Source organism: Macaca fascicularis, chromosome 5 (assembly GCF_037993035.2).
Source record: "Macaca fascicularis isolate 582-1 chromosome 5, T2T-MFA8v1.1".
Lineage (NCBI taxonomy): Eukaryota > Metazoa > Chordata > Mammalia > Primates > Cercopithecidae > Macaca > Macaca fascicularis.
The window spans coordinates 93,987,963-94,012,707 of record NC_088379.1 but is presented as its reverse complement, the minus strand read 5'-3'; the positions used below and the strand labels follow the sequence as shown (position 1 = coordinate 94,012,707).

The window sequence follows — 24,745 nt, the reverse complement described above, 5'->3', positions numbered from 1 at the left end:
ATAGCTGAAGTGACCAAAAGGAAATGCTGAGTTTCACCCTGCAGTTACCTGGACTGCTGCTTCTCAACCCAGCAACAACAGTTCTCGTGATATTCTGACAAGAAAGGCTCTATGTTGCCATGTTTAGGATCAAGTTCTATGCCTCAGGGTGAAGGTGGGACCAGTGGCCAAAAGGGTCACACTTAGGGGCACCCACCTGTGAAAGGGTCAAACCACGTCCTAAAGCCTGTTCTCAATTCTGACTTCATTCACTTTAATTGCAGCACATTAGATATTTCCAATACCCATCTAGAATTACTTTTAATGAACATAGCAATTCCTCTTTTTTTTTTGAGACGGAGTCTCGCTCTGTCGCCCAGGCTGGAGTGCAGTGGCCTGATCTCAGCTCACTGCAAGCTCCGCCTCCCGGGTTCACGCCATTCTCCTGCCTCAGCCTCCCGAGTAGCTGGGACCACAGGCGCCCGCCAGCTCGCCCGGCTAGTTTTTTGTATTTTTTAGTAGAGACGGGGTTTCACTGTGTTAGCCAGGATGGTCTCGATCTCCTGACCTTGTGATCCACCCGTCTCGGCCTCCCAAAGTGCTGGGATTACAGGCTTGAGCCACCGCGCCCGGCCCTCCTTTTTCTTTCAAATTATCTACTAGTGTCATCACCTCACACTACCTCTTCTTTTCTTCATGATTATTTTCATGTCAAAGCACTCAGAGATTCAGCTAAAGTAGTTTAACGGCTGCTTTATTCTCTTCTCTCCTTTGAATATTTTTCTAACACTGACTTATTGGCTATTCTGTGTAATGAGCATTGCACTGTGTCAGAGAGAAATGAGTAACCAGTGATCCAGGGAAATGCATACAGTACCACAGCTGGGTAAAGGAGCAGAATTTCTTACACCTGAAAACTCTAAATGAGTTTTTTGGGATCATGAGAAATTTTACCATCAGCTTTGTTCAATAATGGAAATTACATGTTTCTTCATGTGTGTTTTTGTGTGTTTACAGACATAATTGATACCTTATAGAATAAGATCAGGATATGTGATTTCTTAAATATAATTTTAGTTTTCTTTTGTAATAATACACTAGCAGACTTTAAGTGCAAAGGCTTTAAAGGTCATCTCATACAAACTTGTCATTTTATAGAAAAAGAAAATGAGGTTTAGAGAAAAGTTTAGTGACTGGGCAAGGCTTGCAGTTAGTAAACTACAAAGTGGGAATCAGAATCCAGGTTCTCATCCCTAATTCAATGCCCTTTCCCATCTCACACACAGCTCTGAAACATGTCTCAATTACAGTAACAACTTCCACACTACCCATGCCTCTTGGACTGATTCTGCCCTGAAGACAGGGAGGTAATCAGGAAGAGTACTGCAAATCGAAGTGAAGATTTGAACCATTATTTGACAGGGAGGTCCATTCAATTCATCTAACAAGTGTAAGTGTTGGTGACAGGAATCTGAGAATGTGTTCCATACTCTCAGTGTGGCCCAGGCCTAGTTGTCCAAATTCATTTTTTCCCCATGAATAAATGTTGCCAGACATGGATAAGGCCATGCTGTGGGCTTCTCCGGCAGAAATCTGAGCCAAGGGTACTCCTGCGAGGTGCTCCACAATCTGTGGTGTGGTGGTTGAGGGAAATTTCCTTCCAACTCCAAGCTGCCCATGCAGGTTCTGTCCCCAGGCAAAAAGCTCACCACCTTGACATAAACAAAGCAAATGCTGTTTTATTCCATTTAAAATGCAGCAGGCATTACCCTAAAGCATGATGCATGCTCTACATAGTATAATATCACAATATTGTACCTTTGCACTGATGGTACTCTCAGTTCCCCTATGTCTGACAGAAAAACATAGAATCTTCTCTTTAGCAGTGACAGTTACACTTCTGTATCCCTCACCTCAAAGGTGAAGCTATTTGAACATATTAAAGAATATCTTCAACATCATAAATTTGATTATAAATCAAATTCAAGAAATACTTACTGTAAAACACTCAGAGGATGGGCCCATGAAAAACAGAAGCAATCTACCTCTGCGAAAAACCCTAGAGCTACTGTTTTCTCTATCTCCCTCCCTTTCATGTGCCTAAAGATCCCAAATAAACAACTGTAAAATTCATCTGAAATTACAAGATCCCAAATCAACAACTGTAAAATTAATTTCAAATTACAGTTGTTCGAACGAGTTAGTTTCTTCTTCCATTAACTGAATATATGGAGCACATTTTTTAGGGAGTGTTCTTAGATGTTATCTGATAGAGCTGACAATATCTAATAGAGTCTTAAAAAATACACCAGAGAATTAAGGTTTACTGGCATCTCTTTGCAAGATACTGTGCAGGATCTGGTGGGAAGCAGAGCCTCTCCTTCACACACAATTTTCATGCACCTGTCAACCACCAGGAATATAATGATGAGCATGACCAGCTTAATTTCTTGTTTCCCCAACTTTTATTATTTCTGTACTGTGATTTACTAGTAATAAACTCTGAATATCCCTTGTACATACACGCCTCTAGACCCTGGGCTTCTTAAAGGCAGGGTGTGTGTGTTTCATCTTCATAATCAAAACACAGTAGATAATATGAAATATTTGTTAATGAATTAATGAAGTCAAATGATCAGTTTTTTCCAATACAAGTTCATACTATCAAATCTCAACAGGCTTTGAAATGAAGGTCAATACTCACTAATTATTAACTTCCCTTGAATCCCAGATTCTATTCAGTTTATGAACATGCTTACATCTGTGCTATATATTAACAAAAATTCCCTTGACTCCGAATTCCCTTCTATTACCCTACTGCTATCTTAATTATTCCATTCACAGTACATTTTTTTTTTTTGAGACAGGGTCTCGCTCAGTTACCCAGGCTATAGTGCAGTGGCACGATCATGGCTCACTGCAGCCTCAAACTCCTGGGCTCAAGGGATCCTCTTGCCTTACCCTCCCAAGTAGCTGGGACTACAGGTGCAAGCCACCACGCCCAGCTAATTTTTAAGGTTTTTTTGTAAAGATGGGGTCTCCCTATGTTGTCTAGGCTGGTCTCAAACTCCTGGCTACAAGTGATCCTCCTACCTCAGCCTTCCAAAGTGCTGGGATTACAGGCATTAGCCACCAAGCCTGGCCTCATAGTCAAGTTTCTTTAGGAAGTAATTCATATTCACTGCTTCCATTTCCCACCATGACAATGTCCGATAGAAAATGGGAAATATTACAGGGTTAGGGAGAATCCTTGAATTCAAAAGGCAATGTTAAAACATATCAGAGGCCTGCAGCTTGGCCACAAAAGGGGATTCTGAGCTGGAAGAGTGGAAGTTGGAAGAGTGTTAGGAAAAGGGAAGCAGTTTCTGGAAAAGGGTGGCCCCAGGCCTGAACCAGCTGTAGAGAAAACAGTTTTGATTATTCAGAAAATTTTCACTGTTTCATACTTGAAAAATAAAAACATCATATCAAATTTAGGAATAGTAATTATGGAAACCTGAACATTTTATAGATCCAAGAATTCTCTCATTATGTATTTGCTTTAAGAATAGTATTCGGAACTATATCAAATTTAAAACTGTATTTCCGTCCTGTTACAAGTGAAATATAGACATTCTACTGGCTCCACATATACACACATGTATTACTTCTACAAAACTATTAATATTACAGAAAAATACCTTTTGAGAGTGCAAGAGAATGATAATCTCCACATGTGATCTGAATTATTTTTTTTTCTTGTAAAATGCTTTCAGACCTGATGAAGGAAAATACATTTTGTGTTAATCGCCATAATGAAAGTTACAACACGGATTTCAGAACTATTAATAGTATTTAATTAGAAATGAAGCTCAAGAAAAAACTTTCAATTTATTGCATCACATTCAGTACATCTAAAATTATTTTTTAAACACTACATGTTTTAATTAGTGGTTTAAGAAAAAACATGCATTACATAATTATAATAAAATACTATGCAAACAATAATTTTATGATGCAGGAATAAATGCAAGATGAAAATGAGTTCTAATTCATATAATCTACTAGGGAAAAGTCTCAAATCATTTCATGATAATGTGTATTTTTTCTAGGTTAAAAACTTTTATTTCCAGAAATTGAACTTACAGAACTATTGTGAGGATCAAATGAGTTAATGAACGTGAAAGTCCAATTTAGGGCTAGGCAGACTATTTAATTATTTTCTTTAAATGCCAAAACAACACATGATACCTGCCCTGGGGGACGTAAGGACTTTACTGGTCAGTTCAGAATTTATCATTTACTTAAGATGCTACTATATAAAGCAGGGGACAACAATCAGATATGGTAACATTTTCCTACAAAAATTATTGTCTTTTGATTAAAATTAATTTTAATAAAAGAAAAAACTTCCCTACCTTAGATGTTTCATGCTGTAGTCATACTCAAATGGTTTTCCATCTGATGAGAGAATCAGCATGTGGTCTGCCCCTTGGTCCACGGAATGTATCTTCATGTTTTTTCCTAACTTAATGCATTCTACAAAGCAAATCCAACCAGGAACTATCATCACTTTGATTATTACCCACTGTATTACTAATTTCATTATAATACACTTAAAACATCTGGGAAACATTTCAACTAGACAAGCTTTGACTTACCATGAACTTCTCTTAAGAAAATTCTGGTAGGCAAAGCAAATTAGGAATGACAATTGTCTTGACGTATATTTTTTTTTAATTAGAAAGAATACTGATTTATACTTTGTTGTAAATGGAACATACCCTTAAAATATCCAATTAAATATCTGCTTTTAGGTTTTTGTTTATTAAGTGAAGACAAACGAAATTTGAAATGACAAAGATGAAAAGGTCTATAAGAAAATATAACTTTACGACAACATAACTCATTTCAAGAACAAATAGATTGTGTATTCTGAAATACATTCCTTTCTCCCAAAAAGCAAGTAACAGTAATAAACACCTCCCAACAGTTCCCAATAGAAGCCAATGCCTATATTCTTAAAAGGAAAGTTTATGTTTGGGGTACTATTTTTAAAGAGGATGCTGTTGAAAACATTTTTCACTGGCATTAGTGCACATTTGGCCCTTTCTAAAGTTAAGAGATTTTAAACTGTCCACTAGTTAAAATGTACTCTTATTTAATTTGTTCACAAAAATTAAACTAGGATAGTTTTGGGACCTTGTTTCATCTTCAATGCTAACGAAATAGAATCTATTCATGTGAAAATCTCAAAGCACAAACCATATTACAAATGCTAGGGGAACCAAAACAGTTTGGTAATAAGAAATGGCCCGGCGGACCTATGGTTTCCTTTAAAGAGTCTCAGCATCTCAAGTCAGTTGAAAAAAAGGAAGTATTAAGAACTGGTATTGGAACATCGGCTAAGCATTTGGAAAAGCAAATAAATCTAGCTCCCCTCCTACCTCAGTACTTAAATTCCAAGCATACGAAAAATTTTAACTTTAAAAAAAAAAACAACGGCCGGGCGCGGTGGCTCACGCCTGTAATCCCAGCACTTTGGGAGGCCGAGGCGGGCGGATCACAAGGTCAGGAGATCGAGACCACGGTGAAACCCCGTCTCTACTAAAAATTACAAAAAATTAGCCGGGCGCGGTTGTGGGCGCCTGTAGTCCCAGCTACTCGGGAGGCTGAGGCAGGAGAATGGCGTGAACCCGGGAGGCGGAGCTTGCAGTGAGCCGAGATCGCGCCACTGCACTCCAGCCTGGGCGACAGAGCGAGACTCCGTCTCAAAAAAAAACACAAAAAACAAAAAACAAAACAAAACAAAACAAAAAAACCTTAAAATTACTATAAAGATGAGTACATTTTAAAAAATATTGGGAGTGTGGATAGCTTTCCAACCTAACATAAAATCTGTAAGTCTCTTTAACAGACAAAAAATCGATTGACTACCCCCAAAAAAATGCACAATAAAAAACAACATCCACAAATGGCAAAGTGAGAAAAATATTACAACATGTACAATGGGCAAAAGGCTATTCTTATTCAATACTCAAATACCTCTTCCATACAAATAAGCAAAAGATTTAACAACTCAATTTTTTAAAACCCAGGCAAAGACAAATAGGCAGTTTACTGAAAAAGGAATGCAAACGTCCAGTAGTTAAACGCAAAATAAACTCGCAGCAAGATACCAATTTATTCACTCCACAGATGGGCAAAATTTTAAAGAACGTGGGCAATTATTTCCGCCACTTCGATGAGAACGTGGAAGTGCAACTGAAGGCCAAGGTAAAATCCCATCACTGAGAATGGCTCCCAAAGTTGGAGCAGTGACTACTTTCTCAAAACGAGTTAGTGGAAAATGTGGCGGGCGCAGGACGGGGGGACAAACTTGAACAGAAACCTATGAGAAAGCCAGACTGGCTAAAAGAATGAAGATGCTGCCCGCATGCCCCGCACCGGCCACTTTGCTGAGTGGAGGATTCGCTGGTCGCCAGCATCCCGCTCACCCCGCACCCGACACGGACCAGGATTAAAAAGCTCAGGTGCGCCGTCGGCGAAACGACCCGAGCCAGGCGCGCGTCTGCGGCCTTCTGGGCTCTCTTCCCTCAGGCGCGGACCTCCGACCGCCCGCCCCTCACAGCCCTCACACACCAGCCCCACTCACTCGGCGTTCGGGCGCCGCCGCTCCCCGCGAGCACCTGGTGAACCTGGACGCCCGCCCCGCCGCGCTCCAAGACCGCTAGGCGCCGCGGCGAACAGCAGATTTGGCGCGTCACCTCGGCCCTCCGCAGCAGCGCGCGGTAGAAGCCCACGGCGCTGGGGAAGAGCCAGAGCTGCGCGTCCGGAGACTTCGCGGGCTGAGACGCGGCGGTCTGGCCCGCGGTCGAGCGCCCGTCGCGCCGCGACTTCCTCCGCGACCTCCGCTCCATTGTCGCTTTGCGGGGTCCCAGGCCCAGAGGGGAGAGGAGAGAACGCGTTGTCCCAGGACTAAGCGCGCCCACTGCCCCGTGCGTCGCGCCGCAGAGCGGGAACCAGCTGCGCCCACCTGCGTGGCGTCGGGGAACCGCAGCCTCAGCTATTGCGCCTCTGCCCGGACGCCACGCCCCCCACGTGCAGCTTGGGGGCGGAGCCTGCAGCTCGAATGAGAAACGAAACAGAATGTTTGTTGTTGTTTTTAGGGGGCGGAATCGAAAAGGAAAAGGAAACTAATGTGACTAGGCAGGCGGCCAAAGGCAACAGGTCGTTGGCTAGGGTAAAGGCCGGTGGGCTGGACTGAGAAAGTTCCCGGGCGTGCAGCGGCCACCTTAACTCCTGGACGGAATGGCTTTCGAGGAAACGCTGCAGTTCCACTAGGAGGCACCCTGACACACGCATTTCCAGAGGGCGGGATAAGGGAAGCCAAAGTTTGTTAAGCGTTGTGCGCCGCGGCTGGGCGTGGTGATTCACGCCTGTAATCCCAGCACTTTGGGAGGCCGAGGCGGGCGGATCACTAGGTCAGGAGATCGAGACCATTCTGGCTAACACGGTGAAACCCCGTCTCTACTAAAAATGCAAAAAACAAAATTAGCCGGGCGTGGTGGGGGGCGCCTGTAGTCCCAGCTACTCGGGAGGCTGAGGTGGGAGAGTGGCGTGAACCCGGGAGACGGAGCTTGCAGTGAGCCGAGATTGCGCCACTGCCTCCAGCCTGGGCAACAGAGCTAGACTCCCTATCAAAAAAAAAAAAAAAAAAAAAAAGAGGGTTGTGCGCGGGGCTCAAACCGTGATAAAACTGGGCAGAGGTATGCAGTCAGCCACCCCTCCCCCACCCCTTTCGCGCCTGCTCAGCTATGTACTCCTGGGTGCCTGGCAACAGTGGTGTGCTTTAGGCCTTTTCTAGAATGCGTGCAAACGGAACCATACCTAAGTGATGTCTGGCTTTTTTAAATTAGCACAATGCTTTGAGGTTCATCCTATTGTGTTTAATTAGTAATTCCTTTGTGTTATTGCTGAATGGTAGTCTATCGTGTGGATATGCCACAGTTTATTTATCCATTCACCAATTGATGAGCCTGTCGGTTGTAGGAAACAGGAGAAAACTTCCCCTTTGCCCTCTGAAGGGTCACCGAAAATCAACTGACAAGGCTGGGCCTGGGCTCCTGCCTGTAATCCCAGCTCTTTTTTAGGCCAAGGCAGGAGTACTCTTCTTTGTGTAGTGTGTATTCAAATGTGTTGACCATTTATTTATTAGCTAGCTTGACTTATTATCTAAGAGTTCTTTATGTATTATATTTGAGTTCTTTATATGTTTCATACCGTGTTCTTTATTAGCTATACGTTTTGAAATGGTTTCTACCTGTCTGTGGCTTGCCTCTTCATTTTAAGTGTCTTTTGAAGCACTGAAGTTTTAAATTTTCATGTAATTTATCCATTTTTTCTTTTACATAGTTCATACCTTTTTTGTCCTACTTAAGAGTTTTTGCTAAACTCAAGATTATACGATTTCCTCAGTTGTTACCTTCTAGAAGTTTTATAAGTTTTGGTTTCCATTATATTTAAAATGAATTATTCTTTATAGTATTGATAGATGCAGGAGGCAGATAAGGGAGGGTCCCTGGAGAATCTCTGACCTGCCCCACAAGCTTTTGTGCAGCTGCGGAAGCCTGCCCAGGGTCTTGTCTGGGCATGCCCACAAGGCACTTGGGGGCCCACCTGCACTGGGAGAGTGGGTTGCAGCCACAGGGAATTCAGCCTTATGCAGCAGGGAGGAGCAAGACGTCTTTAGCTTGTGTGCGTAGACCTATTATTCAGTCTGTGAGCCGGGAGCCTTTTGGCAGGACCCTCCTTGTTTTTTTGCTGAGAGCTTTCTTTTAATAAATGCCACTCTTCACCTTTCAATGTATTCATGTGCCTAATTGTTCCTGGTCATGAGACAAGAACCTGGATTTTAGCTGAGCTAAGAAGCAAAAATTCCTGCATCAGTATAAGGTAAGAATAAAGGTTCATTTTTTTTCTTATGGATTTCCAGTTGTTCCAGCTTGCCTATCCCCATGGAATCCCTGTCAAAACTCAGATGGCCGTATATTATAACCTCAGAGCCCAAACTGGCCTACTGTCTTGATAACAAAATGGCCAGTTACCTTGTAGGTATAACAGAGCCAGAACTTCAAGTCATGTAGACTGGGCATGTGCCATGGAAAAAGCTTTGACCTCTAACAATGAAACGGGAAAGGTTCCCTTGTCCCCTTCGTAGGGCGTGCGAAGTGGGAGTGGCTCGCTTCTTCAGTGCCCCACTGCTCACACCTCTAGGGGAGCATACAGACAGGCAGGTTGTGGGGCTCTGACCCCACGCCAGTGTCTAGGGATGGATGTTTACTGCTCCTGAAGCACCAGTGGGCTGTGCTACTGTGTGCTTTTTTAGTTTTGCTGTCTATCGGCACTTGTGTTAACCAGCTCAATTAGACCCTCCATCTTGTCACAAGGACAGAGGGCTTTCTGTATCCTGGGTACTTGCCTTGGTGTACCAGAAGAATCGGATCACATGTGGGCTTGGAGAATGAGTGCAAGGTTTTACTGAGTGGAAGTATCTCTCAGCAGATGGGGAAGCCAGAAGGGAGTTGGTTTTCCCCTGGAGTTGAGGCGCTCAGCGGCCCGGGCTGTCCTCCGACTGCCCTGGCCAAACTCCGCATTGTTCTCCTGGTCGATGGCCTGCCAGTGCTAGTGCCTTCAGAATGGTTCTTGCCACACAGTACCTACTGTAAGTAATTATTCAATGAATTAATGAATCCCTTAACATTCAGATTTTTGAAATAAATTATTCAGCAGTTTGCTAAAATAAAAACTCTAGAGATATTCCTGAATATAAAATATATATCTAGCAAGGTTAGGGATATAGGAAATATTGCTTTACATAATATTATTTTATTAAAAATATTATTCTTGGCTCACACCTGTAATCCCGTTACTTGGGAGGCAAGGCAGGAGGATTACTTGAGCCCAGGATTTCAAGACCAGCCTGGGCAACATAGTGAGACCTTGTCTCTTAAAGAACAATTATTCTTGATTCATCACTTTATTATTTATACAAACATTTTTCAACTAGTTCTCTTTTTTAAATTGTAAATTGGCAATTTATAATTGTATACATTTATGGGGAACAAAGTAATCTTATAATTTATGAATAACAATGTGAAATACTTGAATCAAGCTAGTTCCCACATCCATCACCTCAAATACTTAACAATTTTTGTGGTGAAAACATTTCAAATTTAATCTCTTAGGTATCTTGAAAAGTGCAATACTGTATTGTTAATTATATTTACCACACTGCACAATGGAACTCAAAAAAAAAAAGAAAGAACATATTCATCTTGTTACCAGGTTAAGTGTTCTGATGGTAAGGTGTCCAGGTTCTTGGCACATTGAACAAAGAATTGAACAACACACATGAACAAGCAGTGAAGGAGTGAATTTATGAGAGTGGAAGACAGTGAAGGATCAAAGGCAAAAGTACATTCCACAGGGTGGGAGTGGACTCAAGCAAGTGATTCAAGAGCTGTGGTAGCAAAGTCTTCTGGGGCTTTAGTACCCTCTAGAGGTTTCTTGTGGGTTATATCCTATGTAAATGAAGGATTGGCTTGTGACCAATTAGAGGTCGAGGTGAATTGGCCCATGGAAAATCCAAGACTGGTATGGTCTGATGCCTTATGCAAATGAAGGTCCTGGAATGGACCAATCATTGGCCAGAGTGCAGGTTTGGCCTGTGGCCAATCAGAGCCTGATGTGGTTTGGAACCTTATGCAAATGAAGATCCTGGAATGGACCGATCATAGGTCAGTGTGCAGACTCTTTGGCTCCATGGAGTCTGTCCAAATTATCCTTAGATTCCCTATCTCCGGACCCTGTTCTTCTGCCTCATTTTCCCCCTGAGAGACATGATCCCTAGAAATCTTTATGGGAGGCAGAGGGAGTGATGGTCTTTTCTTCTGTAACTGCTTCCTGCTGATTTACACGCTGGTCCTACCTACTGGGGACCACAGAACTCTCTCCCTGCTTTGTCTTGTGGAGACAGGGTAACCTTTTGATGGCCAGAGGTGGTGCCTTTACCTGACACTGGCTGGAAACCTTGTCACACATCATCTGAAGCTAACTGGTTTCTAGGCAAGAGAAAATGAACTTGGTTAAAAGGTTTAGCAAACATGGTCCAAAGACCAGGGCCAGTATAGCCAATAGCAATGGTCTGGCTAGGGGATGGAGCCATGACCCCCAGCCCAGCAGCCTTGACCAGGAGCCCCATGATTCCGACAGCTGTTGTCGTATTTTAGCGGCCCAGTCAGCTAGTTTTCAGGTGGCATCCCTTACTATTCCTGATCGGTTGACATAGAAACAGCATTCTTCCTCTAGGAAAAGACATAAGCCTCCCTTCTCAGTAGTTACAAGGTCTAGTCCCCTTCTGTTTTGCAAAGTGACCACTGCCAGGGAGCCTATTTGATTTTGTATGATGACAATACTTTGAGCAATGTCATCCAAGATTTCCATGAAAGCATTGGACAAACTCTGGTAGTAGGATAGGGAGGCTGCCAGCCTGTTAACTCCTGTTCCTATTCCTGCTGTTACTCCCAGCTCTACTAAAAGGGGTATGATGAGTTGGATGGCTTGCTTGTGTCTGGTGGTTGCAGTCAAAGGTATAGTGAGAGATTGGTTATTGGGAGCTATATTAATTTCAGGGGCTAAATAAACAAGTGTACAAGTTCCAGTCCAATTGGCAGGTAAACGTAAGTAGGAGCTGGTCCTGTACAGGAAAAAGGCTCCCTGTTTTTCAAGACAGAAATTGTTTTCTGTGGTGAACATATGGGTTAATTTGTTATTTTTGCTTTCCCAAGTAGTTAAGGTCCCTGCTAAGGTGGCCCCTGTTAAAGACTGAAAGGGGCCTTGCAAAGTTGGGTTGCCCCAGTGGTTTTATTTTCCCGGTGGAGGTAGCTGCTTTTGGTGTCCACCAATAACCACCCGGGGGTATTTTCATATTGGGGAACCAAAAGACAGCTAAAGGTTTCAGGGCTAATGCAGTCTTCCCAAGGAAACGTGTGGACACAGCTAGTGGGCTTCCCTTAACAGTATTTAGACCGAATATCTTTTAAGGTGCCCTTAAGTAGGAGTGGTTTCCATGAAAACCATACAGGTTTTCTAAATCACGTAGTTTGGGTAACTGTGCAATTTACATGATTGTGTGAGGGATTAATCTCCAGGGTGTAATTGCACTGATTACTTTTCAAGGTCCCCAGGACCTGACTGGACTTTTGGCTCCTTTTGACACAGAATGTACCTGGAATTCTAGCTCTGTGTGTGTTGATATTGGGCCCCAGATGGATTTTTCTGAGGATGTAACCCTAGAGAGCTTGCTCTGATAAGACTGCAGGAGGTTTACTGCTCATCCTGTCATTGTAACCTTTGTCATGTCTGTAATTTGATTGTATAAGTCATCTAAGTTTATTAGTTTGAAGAGAGTTCCTCCTTTGTAGGCAACGTGGTAAGTCATTTTTTCAAGGGCCCAATAACGTGCTGGGACTGGGATAGCAGCGTACCTGGGAGAGTATGGGGATAAGCAAAGCCAACAATATTTTGCTAAGGCTAGGCTGGCATCCAGGCACAGTGGCTCATGCCTCTAATCCCAGCACTTTGGGAGGCCTAGGCAAGTGGATCACTTGAGGTCAGGAGTTCAAGACCAGCCTGGCCAACACGGTGAAACCCTGTCTCTACTAAAAAAAAAATCCAAAAAACAAAAACAGAAAAACAAGACTGGGCTGGTGGTGCTTAACAGTCTTTGTATTAGATTCAAGGTTCTTAGTAAATACTGAGGGTCACCTAATGACCGGTCAGAGGGTAAATTGAGGGCCTGCTGTAGAATTAAGCCAATTCCCAATATGCGTGATTCCAGTGTGTGTGGCCTGTAGCAAATCATTGTGGGTATGAATGTACCTTTTTGTTACTTTGCCTCCTTTAAGTCCTACAGGGTAGGATTCTACTAGGGCAGAGGAGATGATCCCACCACTTGGGAAAAGGCAGTTTAATAGTGTAAGAATAACTAGTATTACCCCAACTACCACGACCACACAGAAAAGACACCAAGGAAAGTTAACAGGCGTTTACTTATCTTTTGGCCATTCTTTTAAACAGGTACTTCAGGTCTTCCACAGGTTCACAGGTATAGTGGCTGGTAGGAGTTCCAGGTTCGGGGTCCGGAAACTTCTGGTATGGCAGGCTTAACGCTGGAAAGATGTATCCAATTATCTAACCCTAGTACTTTGACCACAGAAGGTGTGGCCAGAACCACTGAAAATGGTTCCTTCCATTTGGGTTGTAGCTGTTGAGCAGATGATCCCTCTTTCCATGTTTTTACCAGTATCTTACCTCCTGGCCTAATTTTGGGTTGCTGTTTAGTTCCCAGTACAGGGAACCACTGGGTTCCAAACTTTTGTAAATCCTGCTGAAATTGTCCCAGGTTAATTAGGTATTTTACTAAACTGGTTGTTTCTGGATCAGTGATTAGATCATTAGTTAAAAATGGCCTTGCATATAATATTTCATATGGGCTCATATTAATTTTTGCTTGAGGGGAATTACGGATCCTTAAGAGGGCTGTGGGGAGCAAGTTGACCCAAGTCTCTGACATTTCCTGGCACAGTTTAATGACCATTTTAGAGTTTGATTAGCCTTTTCTACTTTCCTGGAGGATTGAGGCCTCCATGCTGAATGTAAATTTGATCCTGAGGGCCTTAGCAACCCCTTAAGTTATTTGGGAGATAAGCTGTTATTTTGAAGGCTCTGGGGTAACCCAAACCAAGGGGTTATTTCTCTTTCTTTATTTTATTTTATTTTATTTTATTTTATTTTATTTTATTTTATTTTATTTTTTGAGACAGAGCCTCACTCTGCTGCCCAGGCTGGAGTGCAATGTGCGGTCTCGGCTCACTGCAGCCTCCACCTCCTTGTTTCAAGGGATTCCTGTGCCTCAGCCTCATGAATATCTGGGATTACAGGCATGCACCATCAAGGCCAGATGATTTTTTTTTTTTTTTTTTGGTAGAGACAGGGTTTTGCCATGTTGCCCAGGCTGGGCTCAAACTTCTGGCCTCAGTGATCTGCCTGCCTCAGCTTCCCAAAGTACTGGGATTACAGGTGTGAGACATCGTCCCCGGCCAGATTATTTCTTTTAAGAGAATTTTCACTATTTCATTGGCCTTTTCTGTTCTGGTAGGGTAAACTTCAACCCAGCTAATAAAGTTTTCTATCAGTACTAGTAAAAACTTGAATCCTTTACAGGCTGGCATATGGGTAAAGTCCAATTGCCAGTCTTCCCCTGGGTAAGTTCCCCCTCTTTGGATTGGCTCTATTAAAGGAGGCAGTTTGTTTCCTGGGTTATTTAGTGCACACAGTGAGCAGGCTTGACAGACCTGTTTGACCATGGAAGCTAGGTTGGATCCAGTGAAGAGCTTGTTTACCATGGCCAAAGTTGTGTCTCTTCCCACATGGAAAGAGTTATGCAGGGCTTTTATGATTTTCCATTGGGCTGCTTGGAGAAGATTTATTTTTGATTATACCACCAAGATACCTGTTTCATTCCTCCCTGTTGTCTTATTAGCTGTTCTTCCTGTGAGGTGTACTCAGGTTCTATTGGGGAGTCATAAAAAAGGAGTAGTGCTAAAACTTGTTGAGATTGTACCTTGAGGGCTGCTGCCTTGGATTCCTTTTTGTTCCCTTGTGCTATAGGGGTTAGATTCTTTTGGTGCCCTTTGCAATGAATAATGGCTATGGCCTCTGGCAAGTGTTGTCTGCAATAGCTGAAGAATCCCATGTTTTATGGGGGAGTGCCTGTTAGTAAATAGTCCCCTTTCCAAATTGTAGCGTGAGCATGAACCACAAGAAATGCAAGAAATGCATACTTAGAATCTGTATAGACGTTAGCTTTCTTTCCTTGTCCCAACTTTTTTTTTTTTTTTTTGAGACAGAGTTTTGCTCTGTCGCCCAGGCTGGAGTGCAGTGGTGCGATCTCAGCTCACTGAAACCTCTGCCTCCCAGGTTCAAGTAATTCTCCTGTCTCAGCCTCCCAAGTAGCTGAGACTACAGGCACACACCACCACACACAGCTAATTTTTGTATTTCTAGTAGAGATGGGGTTTCACCATATTGGTCAGGCTGGTCTTGAACTCCTGACCTCAGGTGATCCACTTGCCTCAGCCTCCCAAAGTGGTGGGATTACAGGCTTGAGCCACTGCACCGGCCCCTTGTCCCAACCTTAATGCTAGAGTAAGAAAAATGATCTCAGCCTTTATGTCGATGTGCATGGGGGCAGTAGCTGGACTTCAAAACTGGTATAATTCACTATTGCGTATCCAGCTTGGTCCTCCCCATTTAGCACAAAGCTGCTGCCGTCTGTAAACCAGTATCCTCAGGGTCTGGAAGAGGCTGATATAAAAGAGGCTGGCTCACATGTCTGTGTACAGTGATCTGCTCACAGGAATGATTGGTTATGGTGCCCAGAGGTAGCAGTGCGGCTGGTGATATGGTTTGGCTGGGTTCCCCACCCATATCTCATCTTGAATTGTAGCTCCCATAATTTCCATGTGTCGTGGGAGGGACCCTGTTCCTGGAACCAAGCTGGGTCTGGCTGTGTTTTCTCAAGGCCCAGTAAGGAGAAGCAGACAAACTAGGAAAGAATGGAATTTATTGATGTAACTGGATACAGGGAGAAGGCCAGAGATAATTCCACCAGACCAACCCAAAGTGTTACAATTTTCTTAGTGCATGTATAGGTTGGGGTTAGGTGCCTACATGCAGTACAGCATTCGTCTAAGTCTATTTGTAACTAATTTTGTTTCAACTAGAAGGTCAGAGGCAAAAAACGCTTGCTAAGTTTGATTAAAAGGGCCCCAGTACCTTCAAGGCCTGTCTACTATGGTACCAGAGTGATTATTTCTGTCTTATCTCCTTTGCAGCTTGGTCCAGAGAGCTGCCTTGGACTCTCCAATGAATCTATTCAAACAGCTGCCACTGTCACCTTGACCTGTCTCAGATTCCGTTGACCCCAGATGGGTCCCAGCACTAGGAAGACTGTCTCTATTATATTGAGTTGCTCCAGGTTAGGGAGAAGCCTACTGACCGTATGCCATACGTTTCATTTTTAGCTTTGATGTCTGGGCAACAATTTCCCTAGGCTTAACTATTGGCTAAATGTTAAGGCAGTGCTATGGAAATCTGTCAGTGTAACTGGAGTGCTATACAGGCCTGTCTGTGTGATTGTCAGGGAGAATTGGCCTGCCACAACCCGGTGGGAGGTAATTGAATCATGGGTGCTGTTCTATGATAGTGAATAAGTCTCACTAGATCTGATGGTTTTGTAGAGTTCCCCAGCACATGCTGTCTTGCCTGCTGCCATGTAAGACATGACTTTGCTTCTCCTTTGCCTTCCACCAGCCATGATTGTGAGGCCTCCCCAGTCATGTGGAACTGTGAGTCAATTAAACCTCTTTCCTTTATAAATTACCCAGTCTCAGGTATGTCTTTACTAGCAACGTGAGAACAGACTAATAGAACTGGGTTTAAGGTGTTACAGGTCTTAATTGTGATCTCTGGATTATCTAGGAGTGCCACCTCGTATTTAATCTTTCTCCTGTCATCCAGATATGTCCTTTTATTTCTAGGACTGGTGGGGAGTTGTGGCTGGTCTAGAGTAATTTTAGTTTATTTATTTATTTATTTATTTATTTATTTATTTTTGAGGCAGAGTTTTGGTCTTGTTGACCAGGCTGGAGTGCAATGATACGATCTCGGCTCACTATAACCTCCGCATCCCGGGTTCAAGCAATTCTCCTGCCTCATCCTCGGGAGTAACTGGGATTACAGGCATGTGCCACCACCCCCAGTTAATTTTGTATTTCTAGTAGAGACAGGGTTTCTCCATGTTGGTCAGGCTGGTCTCCAACTCCCGACCTCAGGTGATCCGCCCACCTCGGCCTCCCAAAGTGCTGGGATTACAGGCGTGAGCCACCATGCCTGGTCAGCCTAGAGTAATTTTAATAGCTTCTTCAACCAAAATAGCAGTGGCTGCTATTGCCTAGAGGCAGCTGGGCTACCTGGTGGCTACCCTGTCTTATTTCTTTGCTAAGTAAGCAACGACTGGGCGCAGTGGCTTACACCTGTGATTCCAACACTTTGGGAGGCCAAGGTGGGTGGATTGCTTGAGATCAGGAATTCAAGACCATGCTGGCCAACGTGGTGAAACCTTGTCCCTACTAAAATACAAAAATTAGTTGGGGCGTGGTAGTGACAGGCACCTGTAATCCCAGCTACTTGGGAGGCTGAGGCAGGAGAATGACTTGAATCCAGGAGCTGGAGGTGGCAGTGAGCCGAGATTGTGCCAGTGTACTCCAGCCTGGGAGACAGAACAAGAGTCCATCTCAAAAAAAAAGAAAAGAAAAGTATGCAATGGGCCTAGGCTCTGTTCTCAGCTTCTGAGTAAGCACTCCCACTGCTATACCTTTCTTTTCTTCCACATACAAGAAGGGCTTGGTGAGGTTTGGAATGCTGAGAAGGGCTTGGTGAGCCTGGCTGAGAGCCCGTTTTAACTTGGTGAAAGCTTCCCTCATTTCTAGGGTTCATTCCATTGGCTCATCTTAAGGTCCCCTTGTTGCCTCGTAAAGGAGCTTTTCTATGTGCCTGAAATTTGGGATTTATATTCTACAGAATACAGCCATTCCAAGTGAAGCTGCTGCTTGGCGTGTGAGGTAATTTGGGTGGCCATGACGTCCAGAGTTACCCGGGGATCCTAAGTGGTAGTGATGTCCCTGGGTCCTGTGAGTCTTCATCTGATCCCTCCTTATGCGCTGCTAGAGTTTTGACTGATGGAGCCCCTCAGTCAGAGCGGGGGCAGTCAATTATCCAGCGCCAGGGGTCGCAACTGGTGCCCTCGCATTGGCAACACAGGCCCTGCGGGGGCTTAGTGGAGTCCTTTCCTAGTGCCCACTTTTCTTGTACTTGTAACCAGAGCTTTTGCCGGCATTGTCCTTGTGACCCTTTGGGTTTCCTTTGGATGCCTTTTGGGTATTTAGGGCATCACCAATGACAGTTGCCATAATTTCAGCTGTTTTTCTTTACTGTATTCCCTTTCCACTTCCTCCAGATCACGATTGTTATATACCATGGAGGTGGTATCAATAAGCTGATTTTGATTAGTTTGTGGTCCCATGTGTAGCTTCTGGATTTTATGCCTAATGTCCAGGGCAGCTTGACTAATGAAATCCTGTATCATTAATACTTTGCCTTCAGGAGAGGGAGGGTCCAGGTTGGTGTATTTTTTAAAAGCCTCTTCCAATCTACTATAAAATACAGCTTTCCTCCTTACCCTGTGTAATTTCCCTTAATTTACTGCCTTTGCCATTTCCTTTCTCATTCCTCCCAGGTGAGCTTCAAAAATTTGGCTCAGTTGTTCATTCCCACAGGGGTGTTATAGTTCCAATTACGGTCAGTGATGGGGACTGTATCTGGGCCCAGGCAATTGCCATTGGAGTTTCCGGCAAATAGCTTGTCTGCTTCCCGTTGGGTGGCCTCAGAAATATGTTCTTTCTCCAGAGGAGTGCAACAAGTTGCCAGGACATATTGAACATCTTTCTGTGAGAGATCGAAGGCTAAGGTTAAAGTTTGGAATCTGTCTGCAAATCTCCCGAGGTTCTCAGAATAAATTCCTAACTTATCCTTTCATTGCTGTATATCAGTTATGGAGAAGGGGGCCTCCACTTAGATTAGCCCCTCAGCTCCTGCTACTTCCCTTATAGGAAATACAGCTGGACAGGGAATTGAATAAGGTGTTGCCCTGGAAGTGTGTGGGGAACTTAGTGGAGTTCCCGGCTCCTGTTCCTGGGTTTGATCCCCAGGAGCACTTGGCAAGGGGTTGTATGGAGTTGGTTGCAGTTATCCCTGAGAAATGGTGGCCCTTGCAGAAAGGGGTCATCTAGAACATCTGATTCTACTTTAGGAATTTTTTCTTTTTGAGGGCAAAATTTGGAAGCCTTACAAATTGAAGGGTTTTGGTGCAGGGCCATACAGGCTTAAACATGGTATTTCTGACTATTTACCCTGCCTTTTGCAAGATAAGTTTAATTGCAGGATAGTGTCATGACCGAGACTCCCATTGACTAGCCATTTCTCCTGGCTATCTAGAGGATACTGGGACCAAACAGTATTACAGTAAAAAAACAAATGTTTCCTTCTTATATTGTCAGGGTCAAATTGGTTCCAATTATTGAGGATGCAGCTGAGTGGGGAGTCAGGTGGTATGGATGGAGTATTTCCTATTGTCGTAAGAGAGAAAAAATTCTAAGGAGGATTTAATATTAGACCTCAGAACCTCCACCTAGGGGCTTCCCCTTCAGAGAGGTTGTGGCCTAGGATTGGATCTCCCAAGGAGTCCCCTTTTGGGGTCCAGTCTTAAGAGTGTCAGACATCTCTGACCTTAGGTGGGCACCAGTCCTGCTTTGAATGCTTTCCTTTCATAGACAATGCCTAGTATGATTCCCTTCATTCTTGGATACAGTTCTTGGCTTTTGGCATCCCTGTAGCTGGCCACAGTAGTTTCTTCCCAGATGGTTTCCTTAACCATTATAGTAAGTATAGTTTGAAGGGCAAGGGATGGCAGACTGCCTAATTTAAACTTGTTAGAGACTGGCCTCTCAATAAGGGAGTATAGTGCTCTCTGACTGTACCAGATAAACCAGGCGCAGAGATTTCCCCAGGGATCCACTGTGCAATTTATACAGTGATCCAAGAGTCTCCACCAGGATTCTTCCCTTAGTACCAGATCTACTAAACTTAAATGATCTAGATCTGGTCCCTTAGAAAAGAAGCAGGGCACTTTCCCTATCCAAGTGGTTGGTCCCTAACCTTTAGGCTAATGTTTGCCCTTGGGGCCTCCATAGTCAGTTACCTATTGCCCTGGCCCTTTGGGTTGGGGTACATCTCTAATTGGTCTAAACATGTTATTCCAACATAAGCAGCAAATAAATATAATATTATAGTCGCAAAAACATGCACCTCATGGCGGCACGGATTTATCTTGTGCCCCTATTTGTTGCATTCCCTGACGGGCTGACTCCACAAGGGAATTTTAGCATAAGAAAAGGAGGGTTAAAGCCACCTGAAATGTGTATGTATTCGACCTGGACAAGCTGCCACTGCCAATTGGTCACATGTGGGGCTCAGGAACTATAACCAGGAGATAGAAAAGAATCCAGCTTCCAGGCCAGACAGCTATCCCCATTCACTCTTTGGCTTTCGGGCAGCACTAGAGAGTGGCCTTGGCCAGTTGTCCTCAATTACCAAGGAGCTACTGGGAAATGGCTGCTGAAGGACTAAAAAGAAAAGGACTCAGGTCCCACCTGAAGTAGGCGATGATGGTTAGATGCTTACACACAGAAACATTTCAGTCTCACCAGACAGTGGCCTTGGCAAGAGACCTTCAGTTGTCTCTGTGCTTAGAATGCTGTCTGCCAAGGGTCCCAAGTTGGAAAAGGGAAAGAAAGAGAAGGGGAGAGACAGAGAGAGTCCCGGTTGGAGTTTAGTTCCAGCCCGTGGCCACAAATGGAATCTCAGTAGAATAAAAGAAAATAAATCCCCAAATTTGGGCTTATCTCCTGGCTGGCTTGCCAAAATATATTACTGGGTTAAGGGTTCTGATAATGAGGTGTACACGTTCTTGGTGTGTTGAACAAAGAATTGAACGACATGCATGAACAGGTGGTGAAGGAATGGATTTATTGGAGCACAAGGCAGTGAAGGAGCAAAAGTGAAAGTACATTACACAGGGTGGGAGTGGGCTCGAGCAAGTGGCTCAAGAGCCCTAGTAGCAAAATCTTCTGGGGCTTAAGTACCCTGTAGAGGTTTCTTGATGGTTACACCCTATGTAAATGAAAGACTGGCTCACAGCCAATTAGAGGCTGAGGTGAATTGGTTTACGGCCAATCCAAGACTGGTGTGGTTTGACTCCTTATGCAAATGAATGTCCTGGAATGAACCAATCATTGGCTGGAGTGCAGATTTGGCCCATGGCCAATCAGAGACTGATGTGGTTTAATGCCTTATGCAAATGAAGGTCCTGGAATGGACCAATCATAGGCCAGTGTTCAGATTCTTCCGTGCCAGGGAGTATGTCCAAGTCATCCTTAGATCCCTATCTCTGGACTGTATTCTCCTGCCTCAGTCTTGTGTGAGATTTTGTGCCCTTTGACCATCATCATCATCTCCCCATTCCCCCAACCTCTCCCTCAACTACTTCTAACCACTATTCATTAACCTCTTGTATTATTTAGGTGTAAGGAAGAACAGAAGGATCCAAGCGTGAGAAAGCCCACCCTGAGTCTCTCAGAGGTGATTATGACTATGTGAGCATGGGTGAGACAAATCCTCTGTTGTTGTTGATGGCTACTTGAAGTGCTTCCTCCATTCTTTCCATTGTAGAATACTTAGGGAGGTAGAGAATATGATGACATGTTATTGATGTTGGGTGATCTCTTTCACTGAAAGTTTCAGGACAGCGAAATACTATTTCCATTTTCTGTATGCCTCTTGCGTGCAGCCTATCACGTCCTGTAAGAAACACTAGAAAAGAATAAAATTTGGTTAAGATATTTCATAGGAAGAATAAAACATAATGAAAAGGAAGAAATTAATCACTTCATTCAGTAAGTATTTATCGAAGGTCCTTAGGCAGAGAGAACTGTCCTCGGCCATATTGAGTGTAGAAAAATCATGACAATTGGTCTTTGTCCTCAATGAGTTCATGGTGTAGTTGGGGGAAAATTGTATGCATGAAAAGACAGTAGCAAGAAGGAAGTTTATTCAGCTCATCTAGGAAGAATGAGGTTAGGAGCTTAAAGGATTCAACACGGAGTCAGACACCAGGCTGGGTGGTCAGAGGGACTTCACAGAGGTCACACCAGGCTGTTTCTCAAGACAGGATTTGGGTGAGCTTTCAAGGCAGGGGACAAAACTCAGGAAAAAGCCAGAGGTGGGAAGAAGTGAACTCATGAGATGTACAGACAGCTGAACCACTGGGCTGAATCAAAAGTTTCCCATTAAGAGAGAAGATTAGAAAGGCAGCTTGGGCTTATAGAGAAATAGGTTGGATATGTGGACAAGTTGGAATTGTCCTCCAACATCCTTAGTAGCAACAAAAATATCAAGAAGAAAGATGTGTAACTCAGGAAGAGCTGATGAATGGGATGAGATGGTGAGAGAAGTCATTAAGTCTGCCCTAGAGAAACCTTAGGGTTCCCACCAAGAGAAGTTCTTGTACCATGAGGCCACAGAGCTTAGTGCTCAAGAGCCTGAGATTTGGAGTCAGCCTGATGGATTCTATTCTGGTTCCCATACTTACCAGCTGTCTGAACATGGGCAATCTACTAAATGCTCCAAACCTCGTTTTCCTCATGTCTGAAATGGGAAAAAAGAATAGTACCTACCTCAGGGTTGCTATTAGGAAAAAGGTAGGTAATAAATACAAAGCAGTCAGCATAGTGCATGGCACAGAATAAGCACACAGTAAATGCTGCTGCTGCTGCTGCTGCTACTATTATCATCAGTTGTTGTTGCTATTATTATTTCTAAATGATATATTACTATAAAACAGATTATTTGCATCATTCGAACATCATAGGACTTAGATAATTAGATGAAGATAGGAACATGAGATAAAAGGCTTAGGAGCCAGCTGAAGTGAGGAAAGAGGGTGCAGAAAAAGTCAGTGTAGAAAAAGTAGTAAAATAGCAAATCTCTATTTAAAAAAAAAAAAAAGAAACAGCCTTGAGTAAGAGAAAGAATGCTGGTCTAGAAGGTAGGGAGCCTGGGTTCTCATCCTTGCTCTGCCACTAACACATGTGATCCACCAGCAAGAATGGTGATACAGAGATAGAAAATTATTTTAGGCAGATAGTGAGGGCAAAAGAGTCCTCAGTAGAACTTCCCTTCTAACAAAAAGCAGTCCAAGAAATCACTTCTTTTCTAATAAAGAGCAGCCTGGAATACTGGGCTGCAAACATAGATAAGAAGGCTGGAAGCTAGTACGGGGGAATGCCAGCAGCTCCACCAATAGAAAGGGCAACCTGGGGCCAGGCATGTCCACCATGGGGGTTCCACCTCCCCTCTTTTTTAGCACATGCACAGTAAGAAAGAAATAAGCACCATGGAGTAGCTACCCACCTGTATAATCAAAGATTGGGGTAGGGGCTGCTAGAGATTCGTGACCTATGCGATGGTACACCTGGTCCTAACTCATTTTTTCATGCCCTATGTATGTCCTCCTCACTAGCTCATCTATAAAAAATCCTGCATTTCACCACAGATCAGCAACTCATTTTTCTGGGACCCCTCTCTGTAGCAGAGGGGTATTCTCTTTTTTTGTCTCTTACTAAGTTTCTGCTCTATACCTTACCCTTTGTGTGTGTCCCTGTCCTTGATCTCCATGGCTGTGAGACAAAGAACCTTGGGTGTCACCCCAGACAGTAAGGCCACTTCAATGGCTTCATTCTAAACAAGATTGTACCTTTTAAAAAGATATATAATTATGTGTCCATCTATTACCACAGTACTTACAGAGGAATTTTTTCTTTTCATCCAAGGTTAGTTTGTGGAAAGCCTTCCAAAACAACCGTATAGTAGGATGTGATTTTTGGTATCCTTGCTCATACTTTGAATTCTTGAGAGAAAGAGGGAGAAAAATGATTTGAGTGGGGTGGAACACATAGAAGTTGTTCGGAAAAATTGGGGCACTTTAGGTATCACCTACCTGTTCAAATTGTTTCCAGTCATAATCAGTATTTCCAATGATTGCTGTCATTAGTTCCTCGGGGTAGAAATGTCTAAGTATCTCCTTCTCACAGACTCTATAAAATCCTCTCTGAAATTCCTCATAAACTGCTTTTACAGAGACGTTGAAAATGTAATCAATATACTTAGAAACATAGTCTTTCCTTGAGGGAAGAAAAAAAAAAAAAAGAAAAGGAAGGAAAGGAAGGAAGAGGCCAATGATTAAAAGATTCTATGCTTTGTTCTTTTTACTATTTCTATTGAGAAGGAAAAGTCAATTACTTCTACATAGCACAAGAATGTTGTGTTGTGACCAAAACCTGGTCAGCTAGAAGAAAGAAATTTAGAAAATATAATCAGAAGGTTTAAAACTATTTGGCTCACTTTCCTCACTGCAGTCGGTAGGATATTTTTAAAACATGAATCTGAATATGTCATTCTCTTGCTTAAAGTCTATCAAAGGCTTCCCATTACCCTTGGGGTAAATTCCAAACCTCCTTAGCAGGGATCAACAGGCCTTCCCAACCCCACCTCCTCCCTCAATGATATGACCTTGCCAGTCTCAGCAAGCAGCCTCTTCCTACTTCCATTTTCTTTCTTTCTCTTTCTTTTTTTCTTTCTTTCTCCTTCCTTCCTCCCTCCCTCCCTCCCTTCCTTCTCTCGTTCTCTGTCTTTCCTTCTTTCCTTCTTTCTTTCTCTCTTCCTCTCTCCCCCTCTCTCTCTCTCTCTCTTTCTTAAGAGATGGGGTTTCCCTATGTTGCCCAGGCTGGACTTGGACTCCTGGCCTCAAGCGATCCTCCTGCCACAGTCTCCTGAGTAGGTGAGACTACAAGTGTGCACCATGGTGCCCGGCTCCCACTTCCATTTTCATCTCTGGCCATACTGACCTTTAGTTCATAGGTCTTGTTGTCTCTCTTTTGTAGTTAGGCCACAGAATGCAGCATTTCTTCTTTACCTGATAACTTCTACC

The 24,745-nt window shown here is 43.5% G+C and overlaps 2 protein-coding genes and 1 long non-coding RNA gene across 8 annotated transcripts in view; 1 reads left to right on the top strand and 2 right to left on the bottom strand.

The window, feature by feature from the left end:
* HERC5 (HECT and RLD domain containing E3 ubiquitin protein ligase 5) overlaps positions 1-7,031 on the bottom strand; it is a 50,487-nt gene extending 43,456 nt beyond the window's left edge. The window contains exons 1-4 of the mRNA XM_005555394.5: positions 6,614-7,031; positions 4,377-4,497; positions 3,660-3,736; positions 1,470-1,691 (exon numbers count right to left, since the gene is read on the bottom strand). Coding sequence (XP_005555451.1) covers positions 1,470-1,691; positions 3,660-3,736; positions 4,377-4,497; positions 6,614-6,878 — 685 coding nt within the window. The 5' untranslated portion in view covers positions 6,879-7,031. The remainder of the gene's footprint in view (positions 1-1,469; positions 1,692-3,659; positions 3,737-4,376; positions 4,498-6,613) is intronic.
* Positions 7,032-8,734: 1,703 nt separating this feature from the next.
* Positions 8,735-24,745, top strand: part of LOC123573691 (uncharacterized) — a 40,629-nt gene continuing 24,618 nt past the window's right edge. For 2 of the 3 annotated variants that reach the window (XR_012434955.1, XR_012434956.1), the window contains exons 1-2: positions 8,735-8,913; positions 21,282-21,363. This is a non-coding gene — a long non-coding RNA (uncharacterized lncRNA). Of the gene's footprint in view, positions 8,914-9,522; positions 9,683-21,281; positions 21,364-24,745 lie in introns of those variants that run through there. The other variant, XR_012434954.1, reaches the window with a different exon arrangement.
* The window catches only part of HERC6 (HECT and RLD domain containing E3 ubiquitin protein ligase family member 6), a 65,595-nt gene continuing 61,558 nt past the window's right edge, over positions 20,709-24,745 (bottom strand). For all 4 annotated transcript variants that reach the window (XR_012434953.1, XM_045393358.3, XM_065545238.2 and 1 more), the window contains 3 exons: positions 23,756-23,939; positions 23,563-23,665; positions 20,709-21,570 (listed from right to left, as the gene is read on the bottom strand). Coding sequence is in view for 3 of the 4 variants with exons in the window: in XM_045393358.3 (XP_045249293.2) it covers positions 21,350-21,570; positions 23,563-23,665; positions 23,756-23,939 (508 nt within the window). In the remaining variant the exon portion in view is untranslated. The remainder of the gene's footprint in view (positions 21,571-23,562; positions 23,666-23,755; positions 23,940-24,745) is intronic.